Source organism: Panthera uncia, unplaced genomic scaffold (assembly GCF_023721935.1).
Source record: "Panthera uncia isolate 11264 unplaced genomic scaffold, Puncia_PCG_1.0 HiC_scaffold_258, whole genome shotgun sequence".
Taxonomy (NCBI): domain Eukaryota; kingdom Metazoa; phylum Chordata; class Mammalia; order Carnivora; family Felidae; genus Panthera; species Panthera uncia.
In genome coordinates this window covers 20,639-41,892 of record NW_026059322.1, presented here as the reverse complement: position 1 = coordinate 41,892, position 21,254 = coordinate 20,639, and the positions used below count along the sequence as shown (strand labels likewise).

At 36.5% G+C, this 21,254-nt stretch overlaps 1 protein-coding gene across 7 annotated transcripts in view; it reads left to right on the top strand.

Moving 5' to 3' along the window:
• LOC125917846 (terminal uridylyltransferase 4) overlaps window positions 1-21,254 on the top strand; it is a 64,027-nt gene that overhangs the window by 31,667 nt on the left and 11,106 nt on the right. For 5 of the 7 annotated variants that reach the window (XM_049623939.1, XM_049623944.1, XM_049623942.1 and 2 more), the window contains 10 exons: window positions 71-174; window positions 459-548; window positions 3,439-3,552; window positions 8,611-8,688; window positions 8,823-9,000; window positions 9,263-9,310; window positions 9,400-9,482; window positions 16,573-16,688; window positions 17,610-17,833; window positions 18,591-18,691. In XM_049623939.1, the coding sequence (XP_049479896.1) occupies window positions 71-174; window positions 459-548; window positions 3,439-3,552; window positions 8,611-8,688; window positions 8,823-9,000; window positions 9,263-9,310; window positions 9,400-9,482; window positions 16,573-16,688; window positions 17,610-17,833; window positions 18,591-18,691 (1,136 nt within the window). The remainder of the gene's footprint in view (window positions 1-70; window positions 175-458; window positions 549-3,438; window positions 3,553-8,610; window positions 8,689-8,822; window positions 9,001-9,262; window positions 9,311-9,399; window positions 9,483-16,572; window positions 16,689-17,609; window positions 17,834-18,590; window positions 18,692-21,254) is intronic. The other 2 variants (XM_049623941.1, XM_049623940.1) reach the window with 2 other exon arrangements.

Genomic DNA, 21,254 nt, shown 5'->3' with positions numbered 1-21,254 from the left:
CAACAAAATATTTTTTATCTTTATGAAAATTATTTAACTTAATGAAATTTTTGTGTTTGTCTTAAATCAGGTTTAAGGAACATTTTGCCTATAACTACTGCCAAAGTGCCTATAGTAAAATTTGAACATAGACGAAGTGGTTTAGAAGGCGATATCAGTTTGTATAATACATTGGTGAGTTTCTCTTTCTGTATAGACCCAGGTATTTGTTATTTTAAAAGTTTACAGATCACTGACCATTTATGTTTAGATGTTTCAAATGTATTTTAAGACAAAAATATTTTTATGAATCGTCTTGATATTTCCTTCACATTGAAGATTAGTTTTTGATTCATTTATAGGTGTTTTAAGTTTTACAATTATATATTTTATTTGGATTGTATTATATCTTTTTATCTGATTTCTGAGTTTAATTTTAATAAATTTGAAATGCTTTCCAATATGTAATTATTTTTCAGGCTCAACATAACACAAGAATGCTAGCTACTTATGCAGCTATTGATCCTAGAGTACAATACTTGGGATATACTATGAAAGTGTTTGCAAAGGTATTTATTAAATAGTTAATGATCTGCTTTGTTATAATACTCATGATAGTTAAGATGATATATATGGATGTCAGACTTGTGGCAAACATCTTCTCAGTTTTACTTGGCTGAGCTTTTATTTTATTATTATTTTTAATGTGTACTTGTTTTTAAAGCTTATTTTTTTATTTTGTTTAAGAGAGTGTGAGTGAGTGGGGGAGGGGCAGAGAGAGGGAGAGAGAGAATCCCAAGCAGGCTCCATGGTGTCCGTGTAATGCAGAGCCCAATGTGGGGCTCAGTTCCACAAACCATGAATTCATGACCTGAGCCAAAATCAAGAGGTGGATGCTTAACCAACTGAGCACCCAGATGCCCCTGTTTATTTGTTTTGAGAGAGAGAGGGCATGTGCACGTGCTGACACTTGTGTGTAGCAAGGTAGGGACAGAGAAGAAGAGAGAATCCCAAGCAGGCTTCACACTGTCAGCACAGAGCCAGATGCAGGGCTCGAATTCATGACTGAGATCATGACCTAAGCTGAAATCAAGAGTTGGATGCCCAACCAACAGAGCCACTCAGGTGCCTCATTACTTATCTGAGCTTTTAAAGGGAAGCACTCTATTAAATGGTTTAAATTTATACCTGTTAGAGTAGGGTGAGTCTTCTTAGTTTTTTCCTGTGTGTGCTTTATTCCTATGTGCAACACTTTCGTAAATTTCTCAGTGGAGTAAAGATTTTCAGCCCCAGGTCTGGGAGTTGGCATATCATACTGAGTTAGGTAAGAATCTCTGAGTTAGGAAATCTGAGATTTGGGTCTAGTCATAAAGTTTTCTAAGAAAACAAAACAATAAAATGCTGTGTTTCTTCTGTTATAACACTTATAAACTGAATTCTGTTTTCTTGTTTTTCACTAAGAGTGTAAACTCTATGAAGATGGAGACCTGTATCCCCAGTTTAGCGTACCTGCTTTGTGGTAGCTATTCAGTAAACAGTTAATTTTGTGAATGTGTTGGTGGAAGACTTCTAGTAGTGGAGTGAGTTGGTCACATTTTCATTTAGTAAAATCCACTCTTCCAGCAGGAAGACATATTTGTTTAGATATTCCTTTAGCATGTCTGTGGACAGAGGTCATCTTAGAAAAGAATGATGGAATGCCTGGGTGGCTTAGTTAAGCATCTGACTTCGGCTCAGGTCATGATCTCACAGTTTGTGTGTTTGAGCCCCACATCGGGCTCTGTGCAGATAGTTCAGAGCCTGGAGTCTGCTTCAGATTCTGTGCCTCCCTCTCTCTCTGCCCCTCCTCTGCTGGCACTCTTTCTCTCTCAAAAATAAATAAACATTTAAAACAATTTTAAAAAAAGAAAAGAATGGCATTCAGACACATTCTCAAATCGTATTTGATATGGCTACTTCTGGATTCACCTCACAGAATAATTTTAGCATGACCATTTGCAACTACATGGATGGAACTGGAGGGTATTATGCTAAGTGAAATTAGTCAGAGAAAGACAAAAGTCATATGACTTCAATCATATGAGGACTTTAAGAGACAAAATAGATGAACATAAGGGAAGGGAAACAAAAATATAAAAACAGGGAGGGACAAAACAGAAGAGACTCATAAATATGGAGAACAAACTGAGGGTTATGGGAGAGGTTGTGGGAGGGGGGGATGGGCTAAATGGGTAAGGGGCACTAAGGAATCTACTCCTGAAATCATTGTTGCACTATATGCTAAATAACTTGGATGTAAATTTTAAAAAATAAAAAATAAAACAAGTTAAAATTTAAAAAAAGTAATTTTAGCGTGATGGGTCTGTACTCTTGTGGAGTTGTGGCAATGAAACTTAAAAGTGTTTCATATCAGAAATCATTCCTCTCCCTTTATATGTCAGCTAAAGTCTTAGTGGAAGTCTCTGAGGATTCTTTCATGATATTTTTCAATTAAAAATTTTGTTTTGAGGGGCGCCTGGGTGGCGCAGTCGGTTAAGCGTCCGACTTCAGCCAGGTCACGATCTCGCGGTCTGTGAGTTCGAGCCCCGCATCAGGCTCTGGGCTGATGGCTCGGAGCCTGGAGCCTGTTTCCGATTCTGTGTCTCCCTCTCTCTCTGCCCCTCCCCTGTTCATGCTCTGTCTCTCTCTGTCCCAAAAATAAATAAAAAACGTTGAAAAAAAAATTAAAAAAAAAAATTTTGTTTTGAATAGTCAACTTATTCATGTGGTTTTGAATTTAAAAGGTCTAAAGGGATTTCTGCTGGAAAATCTCTTGTCCACACCTGTCTCCTAGCAAAAGTTCCTCTGTGCCTTCCCAGAAATATGTCAGTATAAGCAAATACATAAATTTCTTATCTCCTTTTTATTACAGGTATAAATATACTGAAAACATTGTTTTGTATTTTGCTTTTCTCACTGAATAATAGATAGAAATTATTTTCTATTAGTATACTAGAGCTTTTTTGTTCCTTTTTTTCTTCTTTGTTCTTTTTTAATGGTGACACCCTGTTCCATAGTGTAGTCATCAGTTTTTTAAAACCTGTGCCCCACTGATGAGTCTTGTTTCTATTTTTTTGCTGTTAAAATAGTGCTATAATAAAAAAAATTTTTTAAGTTATTTCACATGTTTTTTGGTGTTTTTGCAGGATAAATTCTTAGAACAGAATTGCTAGGTTAAGTAGGATATACTTTTGTAATTTTGATATAGCCAAATTATTCTTCATAGATTTTATGCTAATTTATACTGCCATCTGTAATGTACGAGAGTGCCTGTTTGCCCATCCTCATAATAGTTTGTTGTCAACTTTTGGATATTTGACATTTTGACGGGTTAAAAAAATAGCGTCTTCATGTAGTCAGTACTCCTGCATGGAATAAGATTCTGAAGTTTTATTTTCAATAATATTTCTGTTTCTTTAGCGATGTGACATTGGAGATGCTTCCAGGGGAAGTTTATCTTCATATGCTTATATCCTTATGGTGCTGTACTTTCTGCAGCAGAGAAAACCACCTGTTATCCCAGTTCTACAAGAGGTAGGTTTTTAAAGTGTAAAGGAGTTTCTTGTGAAAATTGATCTACACATAGTAGATCTTGTGTAGTTTATGAGATCATGAAGGAATTTTTCCAGCATGGACAATTCTGAGTTTTCTTCTTCCTTTAATGTTATAATCATATAATGAACTTTTTTGCAAAATTCATTATGGGAGAATATAGACTACCAAAAGAATAATAGATGAACAGAACTATTAAATATCTTTTGCAACAGTTTTGTATTTCACAGTATTAGAGTATTGCAGATGATTATGGAAGTCTTGTAGCCATCGATGAACTCATACATTATATCATCTCAGATGCAAATATAAAGTTTCTTCTCTCCATAGTATTCTCCCTTCCCCTGCCTGGCAATGAGGTTTGGTATATACTTTGGTCAACTTTGTGAATTTTTGTTGAGAGAAAACCCAAGGAAATTCTTCCTCATCTCTGTAAGGGTACATTAATTGCAGTAAGTGTAAGAGTGTACATCAGAAGAAACAGATTGTACTCCTTTTCATTCAGATTTGGTGACTTAAGGATTCTCTTTTTGTAGCCAATTTATACTCTGTTATAGATTTAAGGGATTTCTTAATCATCTGTCTTTTCCTCCTCACTCTTGGCACAATGTGTATTTGCAAGCATTAGGGAGAATCCAGTTCTAATTTTTTAGGAAAGTGTTTATTTTCACATAAAGAGAAGAATCAGAATTGCTTGGCAGTTCACATATTCTGACTTCACATAAACCGATAGTCATGGCAGAAAAGAAAATCACACAATAAGCAAGCCAAATGGTGAATGTCAGATCGCCCTAGTAAATTTTAAAAAGTTCTAATGAATGTCATGTGCTTATAGCAGCATTTCCTTGCCCCTTTTTAAGATAACAATGGAAAGGAATCAAAAATTTCAAATATCCTTTCTTGGCAGAAAATTTTAAGTTGCTTAATCTATGTTGAATGATGTCGTTTTTGACAAGGTTGTTCACAGTAGGATGCTTAAAATTTATCATGAATTAATGAGGCCTGACAAGGCCAAGATCATTCTCTGTATTAGTCCATTGTTAACGGCTTTAAATTTGGGGATCTTAAATGCATTATTGCCCAGGAATACCATAGCAGCCATTTACTATGATTTGCTATGACTTCGACAGAATACCATGACTAAAATGGAACACAAAATTTGTTTTCATGGTAGTTTGTCTATGTTCTGTAATTACATTACCCATGAATGAGATACCACTAAGGTAGCACTATATAATGGAAAGAGCAGGCGCATGATTTTGGAGCCAGAGATACCTGATCTGAATCCTAATTCTGACATTGTGGCTTTCAAAAAGTTGCCTAACGGCCACTAGTCTGAGTTTCATCAACAGTAATAATGTAGTAGTATTATTTCAGTATTGATATAAGGTACAGAGAAATCGGATGCTTTTGCATATAGTGGGTGCTAAATGTTTTAACATGCTAAATGTTTTATTATCATCATCATCATTTTTTTTAATGATTTTTAAATATTATTACTGGGAAAATGTAGTCAGGACTATAGTAGCCAACTTCAAGAACTCTCCCATTATCTGCATAACAGTGCTTGATGAAATGAGAGGCAGTCCATGGAATGTTTTCCATCATAATGAGCTCTGATTGTGGGGGGCTTTGTGATACATATGAACTGATGATATATGGATTTTGCTTCTGGCATTTTTGCTTGTCATATGGGACCCCATTGTCCATTCTTGGCATCATTTAAGTATTGGTCATTGGCATCGATCAACTTTTAAGGGTAAGGATATGTTTAATGAAGATGATGATCTTTGACTCCATTTGTAATTGAACCTAGACTTGAAGTGACTGGGTATAAGTAATGTTCTGCTAAGTGTATTTTTCATGGTTAACAGTACAAAGTTATGTAGGTCAAAAGGAGCTTTCCTAAGAGAATGGTTTTGCTGTATTCTAGAAAATCATCGTAAGTAAAGTACATTTTCGTATAAAAATGCTAAAAAAGAATTAGGGAGTGTTTTCACACTTGATACTATGAACCACTATGTTTTCTTAGCTTATATCAGCTTAAAAATTGCCATTGAATGGATGAATCTTGAGGGCAGTATGTTAAGTAAGATAAAACAGTTGGAGAAATATTGTGTGATTCCACTTATGTGAGGTAGTCAAATCCAAAGAGATGGAAAGTGGAATGGTGGTTTTCAGGGGCTAGGAGAGAAAGAGGGAATTATTGTTTAATAGTTTCAGTGTTTCATTTCTTTTCAGTGTTTCATGAAAAGAATTCTGTGGATGGATGATGGTGATGGTGTACAACAATGTGAGTGTGCTTAATGCCACTGAACTGTACACTTATAAAATTTATATCATAATCATTTGTTATGTGTATTTGTTATGTGTACACATAACATATCATTATGTTATGTGTAAAAAAGTTGCAATTTAAATATAGCAGTAGAGGGGCACCTGGGTGGCTCAGTTGGTTAAGCATCCGACTTTGGCTCAGGTCATGATCTCATGGCCGGTGAGTTTGAATCCCCACGTCGGGCTCTGTGCTGGCAGCTCAGAGCCTGGAACCTGCTTTGGAATCTGTGTCTCCCTCTTTCTCTACCCCTTCCCTGCTCGTTCTCTCGTTCTCTCGTTCTCTCTCTCTCTCTCTCTCTCTCTCTCTCTCTCTCAAACAAAAATATAGCAGTAGATACTAAAATACTACAATTAAATATAAAAGTAAATATGGAAAACATACAGGGTCACTCCTTGTACAAATATGATTGAGATGTGTCATGGAGTTTTAGAGGGAGTACTGAAGAAAATGATGGTGTTGAGAGAGAGAAAGAGAAGAGAGAAATGGAAAGAGTAAGTGTGTGCGTGTGTAAGAGAAAGGGAGGATAGAATTAATGCTTTTTCTAAGGGCTGAAAGAGTGGAAAGTTAGAAAATGAAATATGAGAGCTCATAAAAAAAAATTGGCAAATCAGTGATTAAACACCTTCCAAGGCCCACTCCCCAGGGTCCACTTCCTGTGTTAATCAGCCACCATAGTTGAGTTTGGATCACAGTGGTTACTCAGAAATAAGAATTATATCAAAAAGAATCAAGGTCTAAAGTGATAGCTTGTATTATTTTCCATGTAATATCTATAATAGTATCCATAAGGGTAAAATAATCTATAAGGGTAAAATATTACACTTTGGCTCCTTTGAAGCCTTCATTTCTTTTTTCAGGGCAAGATCCCATATCTTTTGTTTTAGATATCAATATCTGTAATTGCCAGGCTCTCCGTTGTTTGTTTTATGAAGTGTCAGAATTTATGGTAGATAAGTGGTAACTGTATTTAAGTTACATATAAATAAAAAGCAACTTATTAGCTTAAGTTTCTGGAAACTTGATCACTTTATGAACATGCTTTCAGAGTAAATATATTCATTCAACAAACATGTATTAAGTATTCTCTATATGGCAGGCTGTGATGAGGTAGGAATTTTGGCTCCAGTGGAAAGTTACAGTTTTTGCCTACAAGGAACATAAAGCTGAGAGTGAGATTAGATGGGCCAGACATGTTAATTTTGTAAATCACTGTACCATCTAAAATGGAAGGGGTGATGAGGGAGGACCACCTTATCTGATGGTTTTGAAGTATTTTCTGGTAAGCTCTGGGGACTCATTAGTGTACATGTGAGAAGTGAGATAAGGAAAAATGGGGTATGTTTCCTGTACTCAGGCTTCTATCAGAGTACCTCTGCTTTTTATCTGTTTTACCTATTAAGCTTCCAGGAAGGTTGCATTTTAGGAGAAGTTTCTACAGCTTAAGAGGAAAAGAAAAAAGGAAACAACTGACCTAATTAATCTAATATCTCATTTTCATTGAGAATACCTAAGGGTTTAAGAGGATAATTGTCTTATCCGGAATCACTACTTGGCAGGACTAAGACTAGAAATGAAGTCTGCTGACTGTGAACCTGTTGCAACTTTCTACTTTATTGCATCTTTTTAAAAAAAAAAAATCTCATGGGATACTTTTCTTCTAGTAAAGTAGCATTACTCACCACCCCCTTCCTCTCCTTGGTCGGAACAGTGAATTATTATGCATAATTAATCATGAAGCTTTTGTGGGTACATGGGTGGCTCAGTCAGTTAAGTGTTGGACCCTTTGTTTCAGCTCAGGTCATGATCTCACAGTTTGTGAGTTCAAGCGCTGCATCAGGCTCTGTGCTGGCAGTGTGGAGCCTGTTTGGGATTCTCTGTCTCCCTCTCTGTCTCTGCCCCTCCCCTACTTGTGCTATCTCTGTCTGTCTCAAAAATAAAATAAAGCCTTAAAAAAAAACATGTTTAAAAAAAATATCAGGGGCACCTGGGTGGCTCAGTCAGTTGGGCGTCCGACTTAGGCTCAGGTCATGATCTTGTGGTTTGTGGGTTCAAACCCCACATTGGGCTCTGTGCTGACAGCTCAGAGCCTGGAGCCTGCTTCGGATTCTGTGTCTCCCTCTGTCTCTGTCCCTCCCCCCACTCATGCTCTGTTTCTTTCTGTCTCAGAAATAAATAAACATAAAAAAATTTTTTTTATCATGAAGATTTTACAATTTTTATGAAGATGTCAGGGAAATCTACCTAATTTTCTCTCTAAAGAAATCAATGTCCAGGGACTTTTCAGCTTCATCTGACACAGATAACTGATTAAAAGTACTAGACCCCTTCCCCAAAACAATCAGTTCCATTGATTTCTTTTGGGTGTACATATCAATATGTGTTTCTGCATCTATGATCCTTTGATGAAAATTCGGTTTTCATTGTTTTTTTCTTTAGTTTTACTTCCTTATTTTTCGGCTGGATGTGTTTGGACAGGCCAAATAGATAACATCAAATGTGTCAATTTGGAGAGTCTCACGCTTTGACCTTCCAGATACATTTTATTCATTAATAACTTGGCATCAAATTATACTATCCTGACATGTTCCTTTTGGAAGAAGTATTTCAATGTGTCTTTTATAGCTACATTCTGAAATGATTTGAGAATACTTAGGCTTTTGGGTTGGATGACTTGAAATCTGAAAATAAAATTGTTTTTGCAGATCTTTGATGGAAAACAGATTCCACAGCGAATGGTTGATGGATGGAATGCATTTTTCTTTGATAAAACAGAAGAGCTGGTAATTTTTTCATAACCTTTATGTTACAGAATGCTCACTGATACATGTTAGGATTTGAATAATTTAATAATTTTACTTGGGGTCCATATTTTGGGTAGGTATTGACATCTCTCTCTCTTTGTTCTCACTTATAGAAAAAGCGTTTACCTTCACTTGGAAAGAATACAGAAACGTTAGGAGAGCTTTGGTTGGGACTGCTTCGCTTCTATACTGAAGAGTTTGATTTCAAGGAATATGTAATTAGCATTCGGCAGAAAAAGCTGTTGACAACTTTTGAGAAGCAGTGGACATCCAAATGCATTGCAATTGAAGGTAATCATTTAACTGATATTACCTGAGGAACAAAATAAAACAAAACAAAAAGCTAGAGTTTCATTTGGGAAGGAAATTGAGGGGAGAACTAAAACACATTAGAATTTGGAAGATTCTTCCTCTTTTAATCTATAATTTTTAAAAGAATAATTTGCTGATTTGAATGGTCTGAGTTATATAGTATTAGACTCTAGTTATGGCTCCTAAGTTTATGTTATAGTGAACATAATTTTTAATTAAAAAATAAATATTTCTTTTCTAGATCCTTTTGACTTGAATCATAACCTTGGTGCTGGAGTTTCTAGGAAAAGTAAGTTTGAAATATAGAAATCTCCTGTTTTTAAAGCTGTCTTATACATTAAGGTCTGCATCTTTATTATTTTCTTCTTTTTTCAATAGTGACCAATTTTATCATGAAGGCATTTATCAATGGAAGGAAACTTTTTGGTACCCCCTTTTATCCACTCATTGGCAGAGAAGCTGTAAGTTTACATAATTTGAATTCTGAATATTTTTTCTTATAAGAACTGTTCTTTTTTTAAAAAAAAAAAAAAAAAAAAAAAGAACTGTTTTTTGTAATAAAGGAAGCTTTACCATTTTTCAAGTTGGTGTTAGGAATAGGGGAAAGAGATGATTATAAGCTCCCTGTATTGTTTTTTTATTGCACTTGTCATAGTCCATAATGAGATACCTATTTGCTAAATGTTGTGTATTTGTTTAATCTGTTAAATTTTGTCTCCCTCATTAGACTGTAGCTCCATGAAGACAGGTCTCTTCACTGTCATACCTCTAGTACCTATCGTAGTGCCTGGCACATAGGATGTATCAGATAAGCATTTGTTGAATGAGTGAGGGTAGATATTCAAGAGTCAGTATCCTTAAAGTTTGAATTTTTTTTTTAATGTGTTTTAAAAACACCTTTTTTAATGTTTATCTTTGAGCGAGCGAGAGAAGGAGAGAGAATGCTCGAATGGAGGAGGGGTGGAGAGAGAGGGAGATACAGAATCTGAAACAGGCTCCAGGCTCCAAGCTGTCAGCACAGAGCCTGATATGGGGCTTGAACTCACGAACCTATGATTTCATGACCTGAACCAAAGTTGGATGCTTAACCGACTGAGCCACCCAGGTGCCCCTTTAAATCCTGAATTTGAATTGCTGCCTACTGCCCCTCTTCCATCTCTAGAAGTCTGTTTTTTTTAATGTTTATATATTTATTTTGAGAGAGAGAGAACAGGGGAGGGACAGAGAGAGAAGGAGAGAGAGAGAGTGTCCTAAGCAGGCTCTGCCACTGTCAGTGCAGAGCCTAACTCAGGGCTCGATCTCACAAACCTTGAGATCATGACCTGAGCCGAAATCAGGAGTTGGGTGCTTAACTCACTGAGCTACCTAGGTGCCCCTTATCCCTTGAAATCTAAATGAAAATACAAACAGAGAGGACAGCACCAAAGAAATACTTTATTATTTGCTGAGGCTTCTGCCCTAATTTTGGTGTAGCCCTGGTAAGCTGAATTTGATGGCATGGAACTGAGAGGATTCCTTTTACCTGAACTGGGTGGCATAGTGTTTCCCATTCTTCTTGGTCTCATTCTGTTTTTTTGCTTGCTTTCTAATGGGAGGAGGTCTAAGTTTCACAGAAACTTCCAAGAGAAGCAATCTCAAGAGAGAAGAAACTGTGTCTCTACTGTTGCCTAATTAATATCCTCAATCTTGTTCAGTACAATTTCCACTCTCTTTTTTTGGGATATAGGGTAAGAAAAGTAGAAAAGTCTAGAGCTTTATTCCCTTGGAGCATTTTTTTTTCCTACCTTTTGGGGGGTGATAATAATTATAATGGAGAGAAATAAAATAACAGTAAAATTTGAAATGACACAAAAGTTGTATAAGAACAAAAATGTCAAACAAACGGAAAATCCAACAATAATTTTACTAACATACTCATTAAAATAGCAATAAGAGCACAGTCAGATCAGAACAAATCTGATGATGCACTTATAAAACATTTTACCTGAATATTGTGGGAATTCCAATTGTTAGTGTGTGTATATACATATATATATACATGCATGTGTTCCATAGAACCTAGCAGTTTCATGTTGTCAGACTTTTTAGTAGAATATTAAATTAGAATACTTAGTAAACTGGAAATGTGCTAACTTTAGTCTATGAATATAAGATTTTAGTAACTCATAATAACTCAGTATGTTATAAGCAGTTCTAACAGATATCAGTCTTTGGTCTTGAATATCATTTGGTATAAAAGCCAAATATCGGTTTGGGGCCTATCAGAAGTCTGGGCCTATGAGTTGGCTAACCGTTTTTTGATCGAATTTTTCCTTTTTAAAAGTTAATATATAGTATTCTATGGCTTGTGTATTCTAGTCTGTTCTCCTTTAACAGACATTTAGATTGTTTTCATTATATCAGTGTTACAACTGATGCTATTAAAAAATACCCTTGTTAAATAGTCTTTCATGCTTATACTTGCCATAGTAAAATTTATTCTTTCAATGCATATTTATTGAATTCCTACTTGTACTGATTTCTCTGCTATGTACTGACAAGGCTTATAAGTATACAAAATAGATGTGTTTCATTCTTACACTAATGAAAATGAAGACAAGTATATTTTCTATTCATCTTTTTCACTTACGTATTCCCACTTCAACTATTCTACATCATCAGGTCCTTTACTATACTGACCCATTTTCTCCCATTCTGTCAGCTATCTTCTGTCTTCATTTTTCTTCCTATTCAAGTTAGATTTCCTGGTCTGTTCTCTTGCATATACTTTCTTTATTTTTCCTTTTTTTTTTTTTTTTTTTTTTTTTAAACTTAAATTTTAGTTAACATATAGTGCAAATGTTGGTTTCAGGAGTAGAATTTAGTGATTCATCACTTACATATGCTTATCACAACAAGTGCCCTCCTGAATATCCATCACCCATCTAGCCCATTTCTCACCCACCTTCCTCCATCAATCCTCAGTTTGTTCTTTATTATTAAGAGTCTCTTATGGTTTGTTTCCCTTTCTCCTCTCCCCCCATTTTTATATGTTCATCTGTTCTGTTTCTTAAATTCCATGTATGGGTGAAATCATATGGTATTTGTCTTTCTCTGACTTATTTCACTTTGCATAATGCATTCTAGCTCCATCCACATTACAGGTGGCAAGATTTCATTCATTTTGATGGCTGAGTAATATTCCATTGTATGTATGTATGTGTGTGTGTATATACACACACACACACACCCCACATCTTTATTCATCAGTTGATGGACATTTGGGCTTTCTCCATATGTCCATATCTCCATTTGGGCTATTGTTGACAGTGCTGTGCCATATACTTTAATTAAAAAAATTTGTTTTTTTATTTGAGAGAGCAAGAGAAAGCATGTGCAAGCAGGGGGGAGAGAGAGAATCTCAAGCAGGCTCCATGCTCAAGGAAGAGCCTGACACAGGGCTCAATCCCACAACCCTGGAATCATGACCTGAGCCAAAATCAAGAGTTGGACACTCAGTTGACTGAGCCACCTAGGTGCCCCAATGTGGCCTACATTTTCAATTCCTTTGCACCATTGTCCTCTTTTGCACCGTTTTTTTTCGTTTTTGTTTATTTTTTTGTTTTGTTTTGTTGAGAGAGAGCACAGGCAAGGGAAGAGGGGTAGAGGGAGAGAGAATCTCAAGCAGGCTCCATGCTCAGGGAAGAGCCTGACATGGGGCTCAGTCCCAAACCTGGAATCATGACCTGAGCCAAAAGCAAGAGTTGAACGCTCAACTGACTGAGCTACCCAGGCCTTCCTTTCTTTTGCACCCTTATGTGTTCAGCCTTACATGAATTCACTCATCCACCATCTGTCTGTGCTTGGGCAGCTAAGCACTATGGAAAAAAGTCATAAAGCTAGGTGGTTTTATTTATATAGTACAACTATAAATTAATGTTTACTGGCCTAAATTAGACTTTCAGTACCATGTGACATTCTTACTACATTAAAAAAAATTTTTTTTTAATGTTTATTTATTTTTGAGAGAGAGAGAGTGACAGAGCATGAGCAGGGAAGGGACAGAGAGAGAGAGGGAATCACAGAATCCAAGGCAGGCTCTAGGCTCTGAGCTGTTAGCACAGAGCCTGATGCGCAGCTTGAACTCACAGACTGCAAGATCACGACCTGAGCCAAAGTTGGACATTTAACCAACTGAACCATCCAGGCGCCCCTACATTTTTTAAAAGTATATTTATTTATTTTGAGACAGTGGGAGGGGCAGAGAGAGAGGGATGGATAATCCCAAGCAGGCTCTGCAATGGTAGTGCAGAGCCTGATGCGGGGCTCGATCCCATTACCATGAGATCATGAACTGAGCCGAAACCAAGAGTTAGACACTTAACTGAGTCACCCAGGTGCTCCTCTTATTACATTTCTTTAGTTACCTATATCTCCTATTTGATAAAAACTAATTCAGGTCTTATTTTACTCAAAATTCAATACCTGTTGTGTTTTGTCCACCCTTTCACCTCTGCCCTTCTTATGCTTAGAAGTTTTCCCTCAGAGACAAAGATAGTATCAGACCAATATTCCTTCAAGTTTCTGTAAACCTATAAATCTGCCTGCATCTGCAGATACATTTTTTTTTAAATGTTCATTTATTTTTGAGAGAGAGAGAGCACAAACAGGGGAGGGGCAGAGAGAGAGGGGAACAGAGGGGCTCTGTTATGATAGCAGCAAGCCCTATATGGGGCTTGAACTCAACCAACCATGAGATCATGACCTGAGCTGAAGTCGGACATTCAACTGACTGAGCCATCCAGGTGCCCCACAGATACATTCATTTGCATTCTTGTTCCATTTGTTAGTCCCTTTACCTTGAATCTTTAGTCTCTTCATCTGTGAAAAACATTTTCAAAGATGAAATACATAAAACATAGTTACAGATTAGCATTAAGAGATGAGCATTTACTATTGATTTTAATGATAGGGAACACTAATTTTGAACCTCAGGCAAAATGTCTCCCCCAGAAAGAATCACTTTCTTCAATTAGTAAACTTCTATTACAAAAAAACCAAAAAAACTCCGTTATTAGTAGTAGTATATTTTGAAATTCTTCAATAAAAATTTAGTGGAAATTTGCTTTCTCTCTTGTTAAGAGAGAAGGTACATAATACCTTCAATTTTGTCACAACACCTAAAATATTTACTCGCTGGTACAGGAAAAGTTTGCTGACCCTCAGGTGTAAGCCACCTTAACTGGGATCGGGGAATGGAGCAACGTGGATTAGAGATTCAGGAATAAAGTGGTTACAACTGGTGATTAATTAAAGGTGATGGGTGAAGGAGACCAAGTTCAGGATGATTCCTAGGTTTCTGCATTAAGCAACTGGGTGAACTGACATAGGCTTTCATTTTGTCTTGGAAGAAAATATGATGATGAAGATTTTAATTAGGGACATTGGTTTCATCAATAATAACTGAAGAATTCTTTTATCTGTTTTTTAAAATGCAGCTTTATTGATATAATTCATATACTCTATAATTCACTGATATACAGTGAACAGTTAATTCACTGGTTTATAGTTTATTCACAGGATTGTGCAGCCTTCACCACAATCCAATTTAGAACATTTTGTTTTTCTCTCAAGGAAACCCCTATCCCCACTCCTGTTTTTACTCCTACCCCTCAAAACCATCAATCTATTTTTTTTGTCTCTGTAGATTTGACTGTGTGGACATTTTGTATGAATGGAATCATATGTGGAGCCTTTTGTGACTGGCTTCTTTCATTTGGGCTAATGTTCTCAGGGTTTGTTCATGTATCAGTACTTCATTCCTTTTTATGGTTGAATGGTATTCCATTATATGGATATATCAGATTTTATTTATTCATCACCTGTGTTGGACATTTGAGTTGTTTCTACTTCTTGGATATTATGAGTAATGCTGTGAATATTTGTGCACAAATTTTCATGCGGATGTATGTTTTCTTTTGGTTATATATCTAACAGAATTGCTGGGTCATTTTGATAAATTTATTTTTAACTTCCTGAGGTGCTGCAAAACTTTTTTTTTTAATGTTTTATTTATTTTTGAAAGAGAGAGACAGAGTATGAGCAGGGGAGGGTCAGAGAGAGAGGGAGACACAGAATCTGAAGAAGGCTGCGGGCTGTGAGCTGTCAGCACAGAGCCCAACGCGGGGCTCAAACTCGTGAACCATGAGGTCATGACCTGAGCCAAAGTCGGACGCTCAACTGACTGAGCACTACCCAGGCGCCCTGCTGCCAAACTTTTTTAAAGTAGCTGTGTTATTTTATATTCCCACTAGTAATATATGTGGGTTCCATTTCATCCATATCCATTTTCTTTTTATGATAGCCATCCTAGTAAGTGTGTCTCTTTTATATCTGACTTTAGATAGGTTTGAAGATTGCTGTATGGACATATTCCCTTGCCTTCCAGAGATGTGGGTACTGTTAGGACATACTAGTCTTTGTGATATTGCAAAACAAAACTGAGCTAAAGCTTAGAAGAATAAGCCAGGTGCTAGGATGAAGGAAAAATGATTTGGGAAAATGATTTGCTTCGTATTGGTTCTCTACCTTCTCTTTAGGTATACCCTGCTTGCATAATAAATGTTACATGTTCTTGAGATGTTATAAGAAAATCCAATCATATTTTAAATAAACCAGAGGATTGCTTTATTTGCATAGAGCTTTTTGTAAAGAGCATAGTTTTTTTCTAGAAGTAGCCTGGTAAGGCAGAAAATATGAGATTTGTAGTCAGACAGACTTAGCTTTAAATCCTGCTTACTTATCAGCTTTTTTTACTTTGGGCAAATGACTTGAACTCTCTGAGCCTCCATTTCCTCATCTATAAAATGAGGATTAAAATAGTATCTATTTTAGGGACACCTGGGTGGCTTAGTCAGTTGAACTCCTGACTTTGGTTCAGGTCATCATCCTGCAGTTCATGAGTTCAAGCACCACGTCAGGCTCACTGCTGTCAGCCTGTCAGTGCAGATCCTGCTTCAGATCCTCTGTCCCTCTCTCTGCCCCTCCTCCACTTGTGCTCTCTCAAAAATAAATTTGGAAAATACTATCTACTTTATTGAAATATTATGGAAAGATGCCACAAATGAATGAGGAAATAATGTGGATATAAAGTGATTAGTACTGTTTGCAGCTGTGATATTGATGATAATTTTTAATCTTATTTTCGTATCATGATTTTAGTTGTGAAATATTTGTTGATATTTATTTCCTTTTTTAAAGTTTATTTATTTTGAGAGAGAGAGAGAGAGAGAGAGAGTGTGTGTGTGTGTGTGTGTGTGTGTGTGTGTGTAGGGGAGAGGCAGAGAACTAGAGAGAATCCCAAGCACTGTCCGTATAGAGCCTGATACAGGGCTTGATCTTACGACCATGAGATCATGACCTGACCCAAGATCAAGAGTCGGATGCTTTACTGACTGAGCCACCCAAGTGGCTATTCCCTTTTTTTAAAACCACTTTTACATCTTGGTCTTATTTCCATTTGGATTCCAAAATTCATAGTTTTTTTCTAGCAAACTTTTATTTTCTCCCTAGGAGTACTTCTTTGATTCCAGAGTATTAACAGATGGAGAACTGGCTCCCAATGACCGATGCTGTCGTGTGTGTGGAAAAATAGGCCACTACATGAAAGACTGCCCTAAAAGGAGAAGGTTGGCAAAATGATTTTATATTGACATTACAGGGAAAATAAATGTGAGGCCAATTGTAGCTATAACTGTGTTCATATATGTTTAAGTGAGAAAGTTCAGGGCTTAAATTGGACGTTGGGTAAATGTATATTGGAGTGGAATTTTGTTAATAGAGTGAGATTTATTTGTGGTACAATGGTATCTTAAAATACTCGTTTGTTCATTTATTCATTAATTCATTGTGGCTTTGTGTTTCTTTCTTTTTTTTTTAAATTGAAGAAGGATTTATTGATACCTTCTTTATTGGAAACTGTGCTAGGAGTCAAGAAAAAAAAGAGACATGGGGTTCTCACCTCACAGTAATGCAAACCAATAATTATAATATATAATTAACTAAATCTTTGAGGTATCTACTGTGAGGTATACCTATATAATACATACTTTGAGGAATATTTATTCTCTCTACCCCCTGAGGATATATTCATGAAATATACTTTCCTGTATTTAATAGGCCAAGAAAATCCCTTCTGTAGGAATCAAGTCCTACCTAATATAAAGATCTTAGAACTTGTCAGACAGAATGAACTCCTAGGTTGCATCAGTGCTATTTACTGATTGTTAAATGAGAAGATGCTTTCTCTAAGCGTCTACTTCTTACTCTGTAAAATGGAGTTAATAAATACCAGCCTCTGTTTGATTGTTATAAGATTAAAATTCAATACTAAAAATTTTTTCTAATTTGATAATGTATTATAAAACTACTAGAATACCCAGTTGCTGCCATATGAGTATATGTGCTTTAAATATGAGTTCTTTTGCCTTAAAAAAGATGCATGAAACCATGAGCATGTTAATCCCTTTATTGTGAGACTCTTGTATAGTTTAGTTTGTTCTGTGATTCACTCAGTTTACAAGTCCCTAGCCCCACATTATTGGTATCAGCAGTTTACTGTTTAGACTAAAGAAGAAAGACAGTGAAGAAGAGAAGGATGGGAATGAAGAGGAGAAAGACTCCCGAGATCTTCTTGATCCCCGAGACCTCCATGACACTCGAGAGTTTAGAGACCCCAGAGACCTCAGATGCTTCATATGTGGAGATGCTGGACATGTACGAAGGGAGTGCCCAGAGGTCAAGCTGGCCCGTCAGAGGAATAGCAGTGTGGCTGGTAAATAGAACAAGCCAAAAATAGTTTCTGGTAGAAATAAGGTCATTTGTGTTGATAACATTTTTAATGTATTTATTATTTTGAAAGAGAGATAGTATATGTGTGCACGAGCAGGGAGAGGAAGAGAGAATATCTTAAGCAGGCTCCATGCCCAGGGTGGAGACAGACTTAGGGCTTGCTCTCACAACGTGAGATCATGATCTGAGCTGAAAGCAAGAGTTGGTTGCTTAACTGACTGAGCCACCCAGGTGCCCTGCAGAAGGTATTTTCTGAAATATATTGTCTCCTTTAGAAAAGCAGTATTTGTCTTTTTGTCCTTCTTTCTATTCCCAGTTTTTTTTTTTAAGTTTATTTATTTTTGAGACAGAAGAGTGTGTGCATGCACACGTGTACACTTGGGAGAGGGACAGAGAGGGAGATAAAGAATCCCAAGTAGGCTCTGTGCTGTCAGCACGGAGCCTGATGCGGGACTCGAACTCATGAACCTCATCATGACCTGAACCGAAATCAAGAGTCGGAAGCTTAATCAGCTGAGCCACCCAGGCGTCCTCCACAGCATATTTATTCAGTGATTTACAAGATTAAAAAATGACTTTAATGAAAATGTTGTTACAAGTCCTTCACATGCATAATCATAGTTTAAAAGTTGATAAAATCTAAGATTTGAGACTCTTTAACAGAGAAAGGGAGTTTATTGATTGTCATTTCTCTGCTGTTTTCTTTATCTGTTGATTTTCTTTCTGATGTCTTCTCTTAGCAGCCCAGTTGGTCCGCAACCTCGTAAATGCCCAACAAGTGGCTGGTTCAGCCCAGCAACAGGGTGATCAGTCCGTAAGGACTAGACAGTCCTCAGAATGTGTAAGTACTGAACCTGCAAATGGATTAGTCTTGGCAGGAAGATAGTACTATCTTTGATGGGTGATAGGGTTGATCTTTCAGACTTCAAATACAATCATCCAGATTACTTGGTGCTTTGTAGTGGTATTCTTGCTAGTCATCTGAGGTGGAATGAGCATTACTTTTGGAGTGATGTATATCTGGGTTTGTATCTATGGGCCAGCTACTTAATTTCAGTGACTCTGCCTTCTTATTTGTAAAGTAAGATAACAACTACTAATATGTTTGTTGGTAGATTAAAATAAGGTAATGACTTTGAGGTTCTAGGCTTTGCCTAGTGGAAAAATATCAGCAACATTTATAAAAATAGACACAAAAATTGAGATGTGTTGGGGTTTAATACTGTTAAGGCAGTACATGCATGGTATTGCACTTGCTTGAAGCTTTTATGTGTCTTCTCATAGCTAATTTGAATACCTAGTGAAATATATCCTGTGAAAGCAGAATATTGGAGTTCAGATTCACAAGTTTCATATTTGCTGAGTTGCTTTTTACCTTTATGTAAATCTGTATTCATCTTGCACTTCTTAAATTAATTAATTCAATACCAGTCGAATGTTTGTTTACTCTAAATGTGACATTATGTTTTGGTTTGTCACACTTAATCCTTTGGGCGGCCATGTGAAGTGGAAGGTGTTAGTATGATCAAATTTTACAAATTGGGAAGCTGAGAATAAGAGAAACTAAAAGATTCAAACCTAGGTCTGTGTAGCTTCAAAGCTGTTAACTATTAAACATGCTAAATCTGATATCTGTGTTTTAGAAAAAAATCTTTAAGAATTTTTTTAAGGTTTATTTATTTTGAGAGAGACATAGAATGAGCAGGAGAGGGGCAGAGAGAGAGAGATTGATTGATTCTCAAGCAGGCTCTGCAGACAGTGCAGAGCCTCATGCAGGGCTCAGACTCACAAAAGGTGAGATCATGACCTGACCCGAAACCGGGGGTCGGAGGCTTAACTGAGCCACCCAGGCACCCACTAGAAAAAAATTCCAAGAGTATATGAAGATCAATATAGGGAGAGATTGGGAACATTAAGCAGCCCACTATCCTCACCTATAGTATTTGCGTACCTACTATGGGTCTGACATTTTCATAAATGTTACATAACAGCAGTAATATTAGCTAACATTGTTGAGTGCTATGTACTGTATATATGCTTTTTTCTATTTATTCCTGTAAAATATTAGAAAAGTACAGAAAATAATAAACATTCATGTAGTACCACCAGACTTTAATAAGTCTTAACATTTTGTTATCTTTGATTTATTAAAAAATTACCCATAGTCAACAATCCCTATGCATTCGTATTGGATCTTAAAACCTTCCTACCATCCCTTCCTAGCTACTAAAATGTATCTACTATCCTTAATTTGGTGTTTATATTTCCACATGTATTTTAATTAAACTACACAAAAACCTATGAGGTAGATTCAGTTCATTATTTATACATTACAGGTAAAAAACCCAGATTTAAGTTTTTTGCCTGAGGTCAAAACACACTTGTAAATTGAACTTGAACCCTCAGGCTCTGTCTTCAAAACCTACGCTCTAACCACTTTCTTGTGCTGCTTCTACTTCTACCCTTTGCTTCCAACACTCACTTTTCTGTTACCTGATATTTGGATAAGAGCCTAATGGACACTGCTGTTCTGATGTCTCACAAAGCACTTTAACTTCAAAATGTCTGGAATGTAACATTTTTCTCCAAATCCCTAGACTGGCCTCTTCTTGCTCCTGTGTTCTCCATCTCATTGAATGATCCTATTCTCTGGTTTCCAGAACTACTCCTCTCCCTCAATTCACACATCCAAATCAGTCACCAAATCCTGTTGTTTCTACCTGTAAAAAAGAGCTCACAGCCATTTGTTTCCCTGTCCCTATTTTGTAGCCTAGCTTACCATCATCTCAGGACTATTTATTGTAGCAGCCTTTTAATCAGTCTCATTAGTGTTTTTTCCCCCCTAATATTTTCTGTTTCATTCCTGTTAAGCCAGAATAATTTTTCTAAAACACATATTGATGGTGTTCCTGACCCACTTAAAACCCTTTGGTCATTTTCCAGTGCCCTCAGGATAAAGTCTTAACTACAAGGGCTGTAGTACCCTTCATTATCTTGCCCCTCATTGGTTCTTCAACCTCAAATCTGCCGTTCCCCTGCCTTTGTACTCCAGTAATATTAAACTTATTTCACAATCTCATTACTTAAAAAAGCCAGGTGTTCATGAGCCTAAAGACCTTCAGTCATGTTGTTTTCTCTGCTCAAAACACTCTTTCCTTCCCCTTATCCCTATTCTCTTTTATCAGACTGAGTTCTATTACCCTTGAGTCTCAGCTTCCTTTGGGATGCTCTCCTTGATTTCCACTTTCATTCATCTTTCTCTCTTCCCAAGTACTTTTAGGTGTTCCTGCTTTGGGATTTCCTTATACACTATACATTATACATTCTTTATCATAGTAATCATTTTAATTTATTTGGATTGCTTGTGTAATCTTAATGTGCTCTTCTTCCTTTTCCCCATAAAC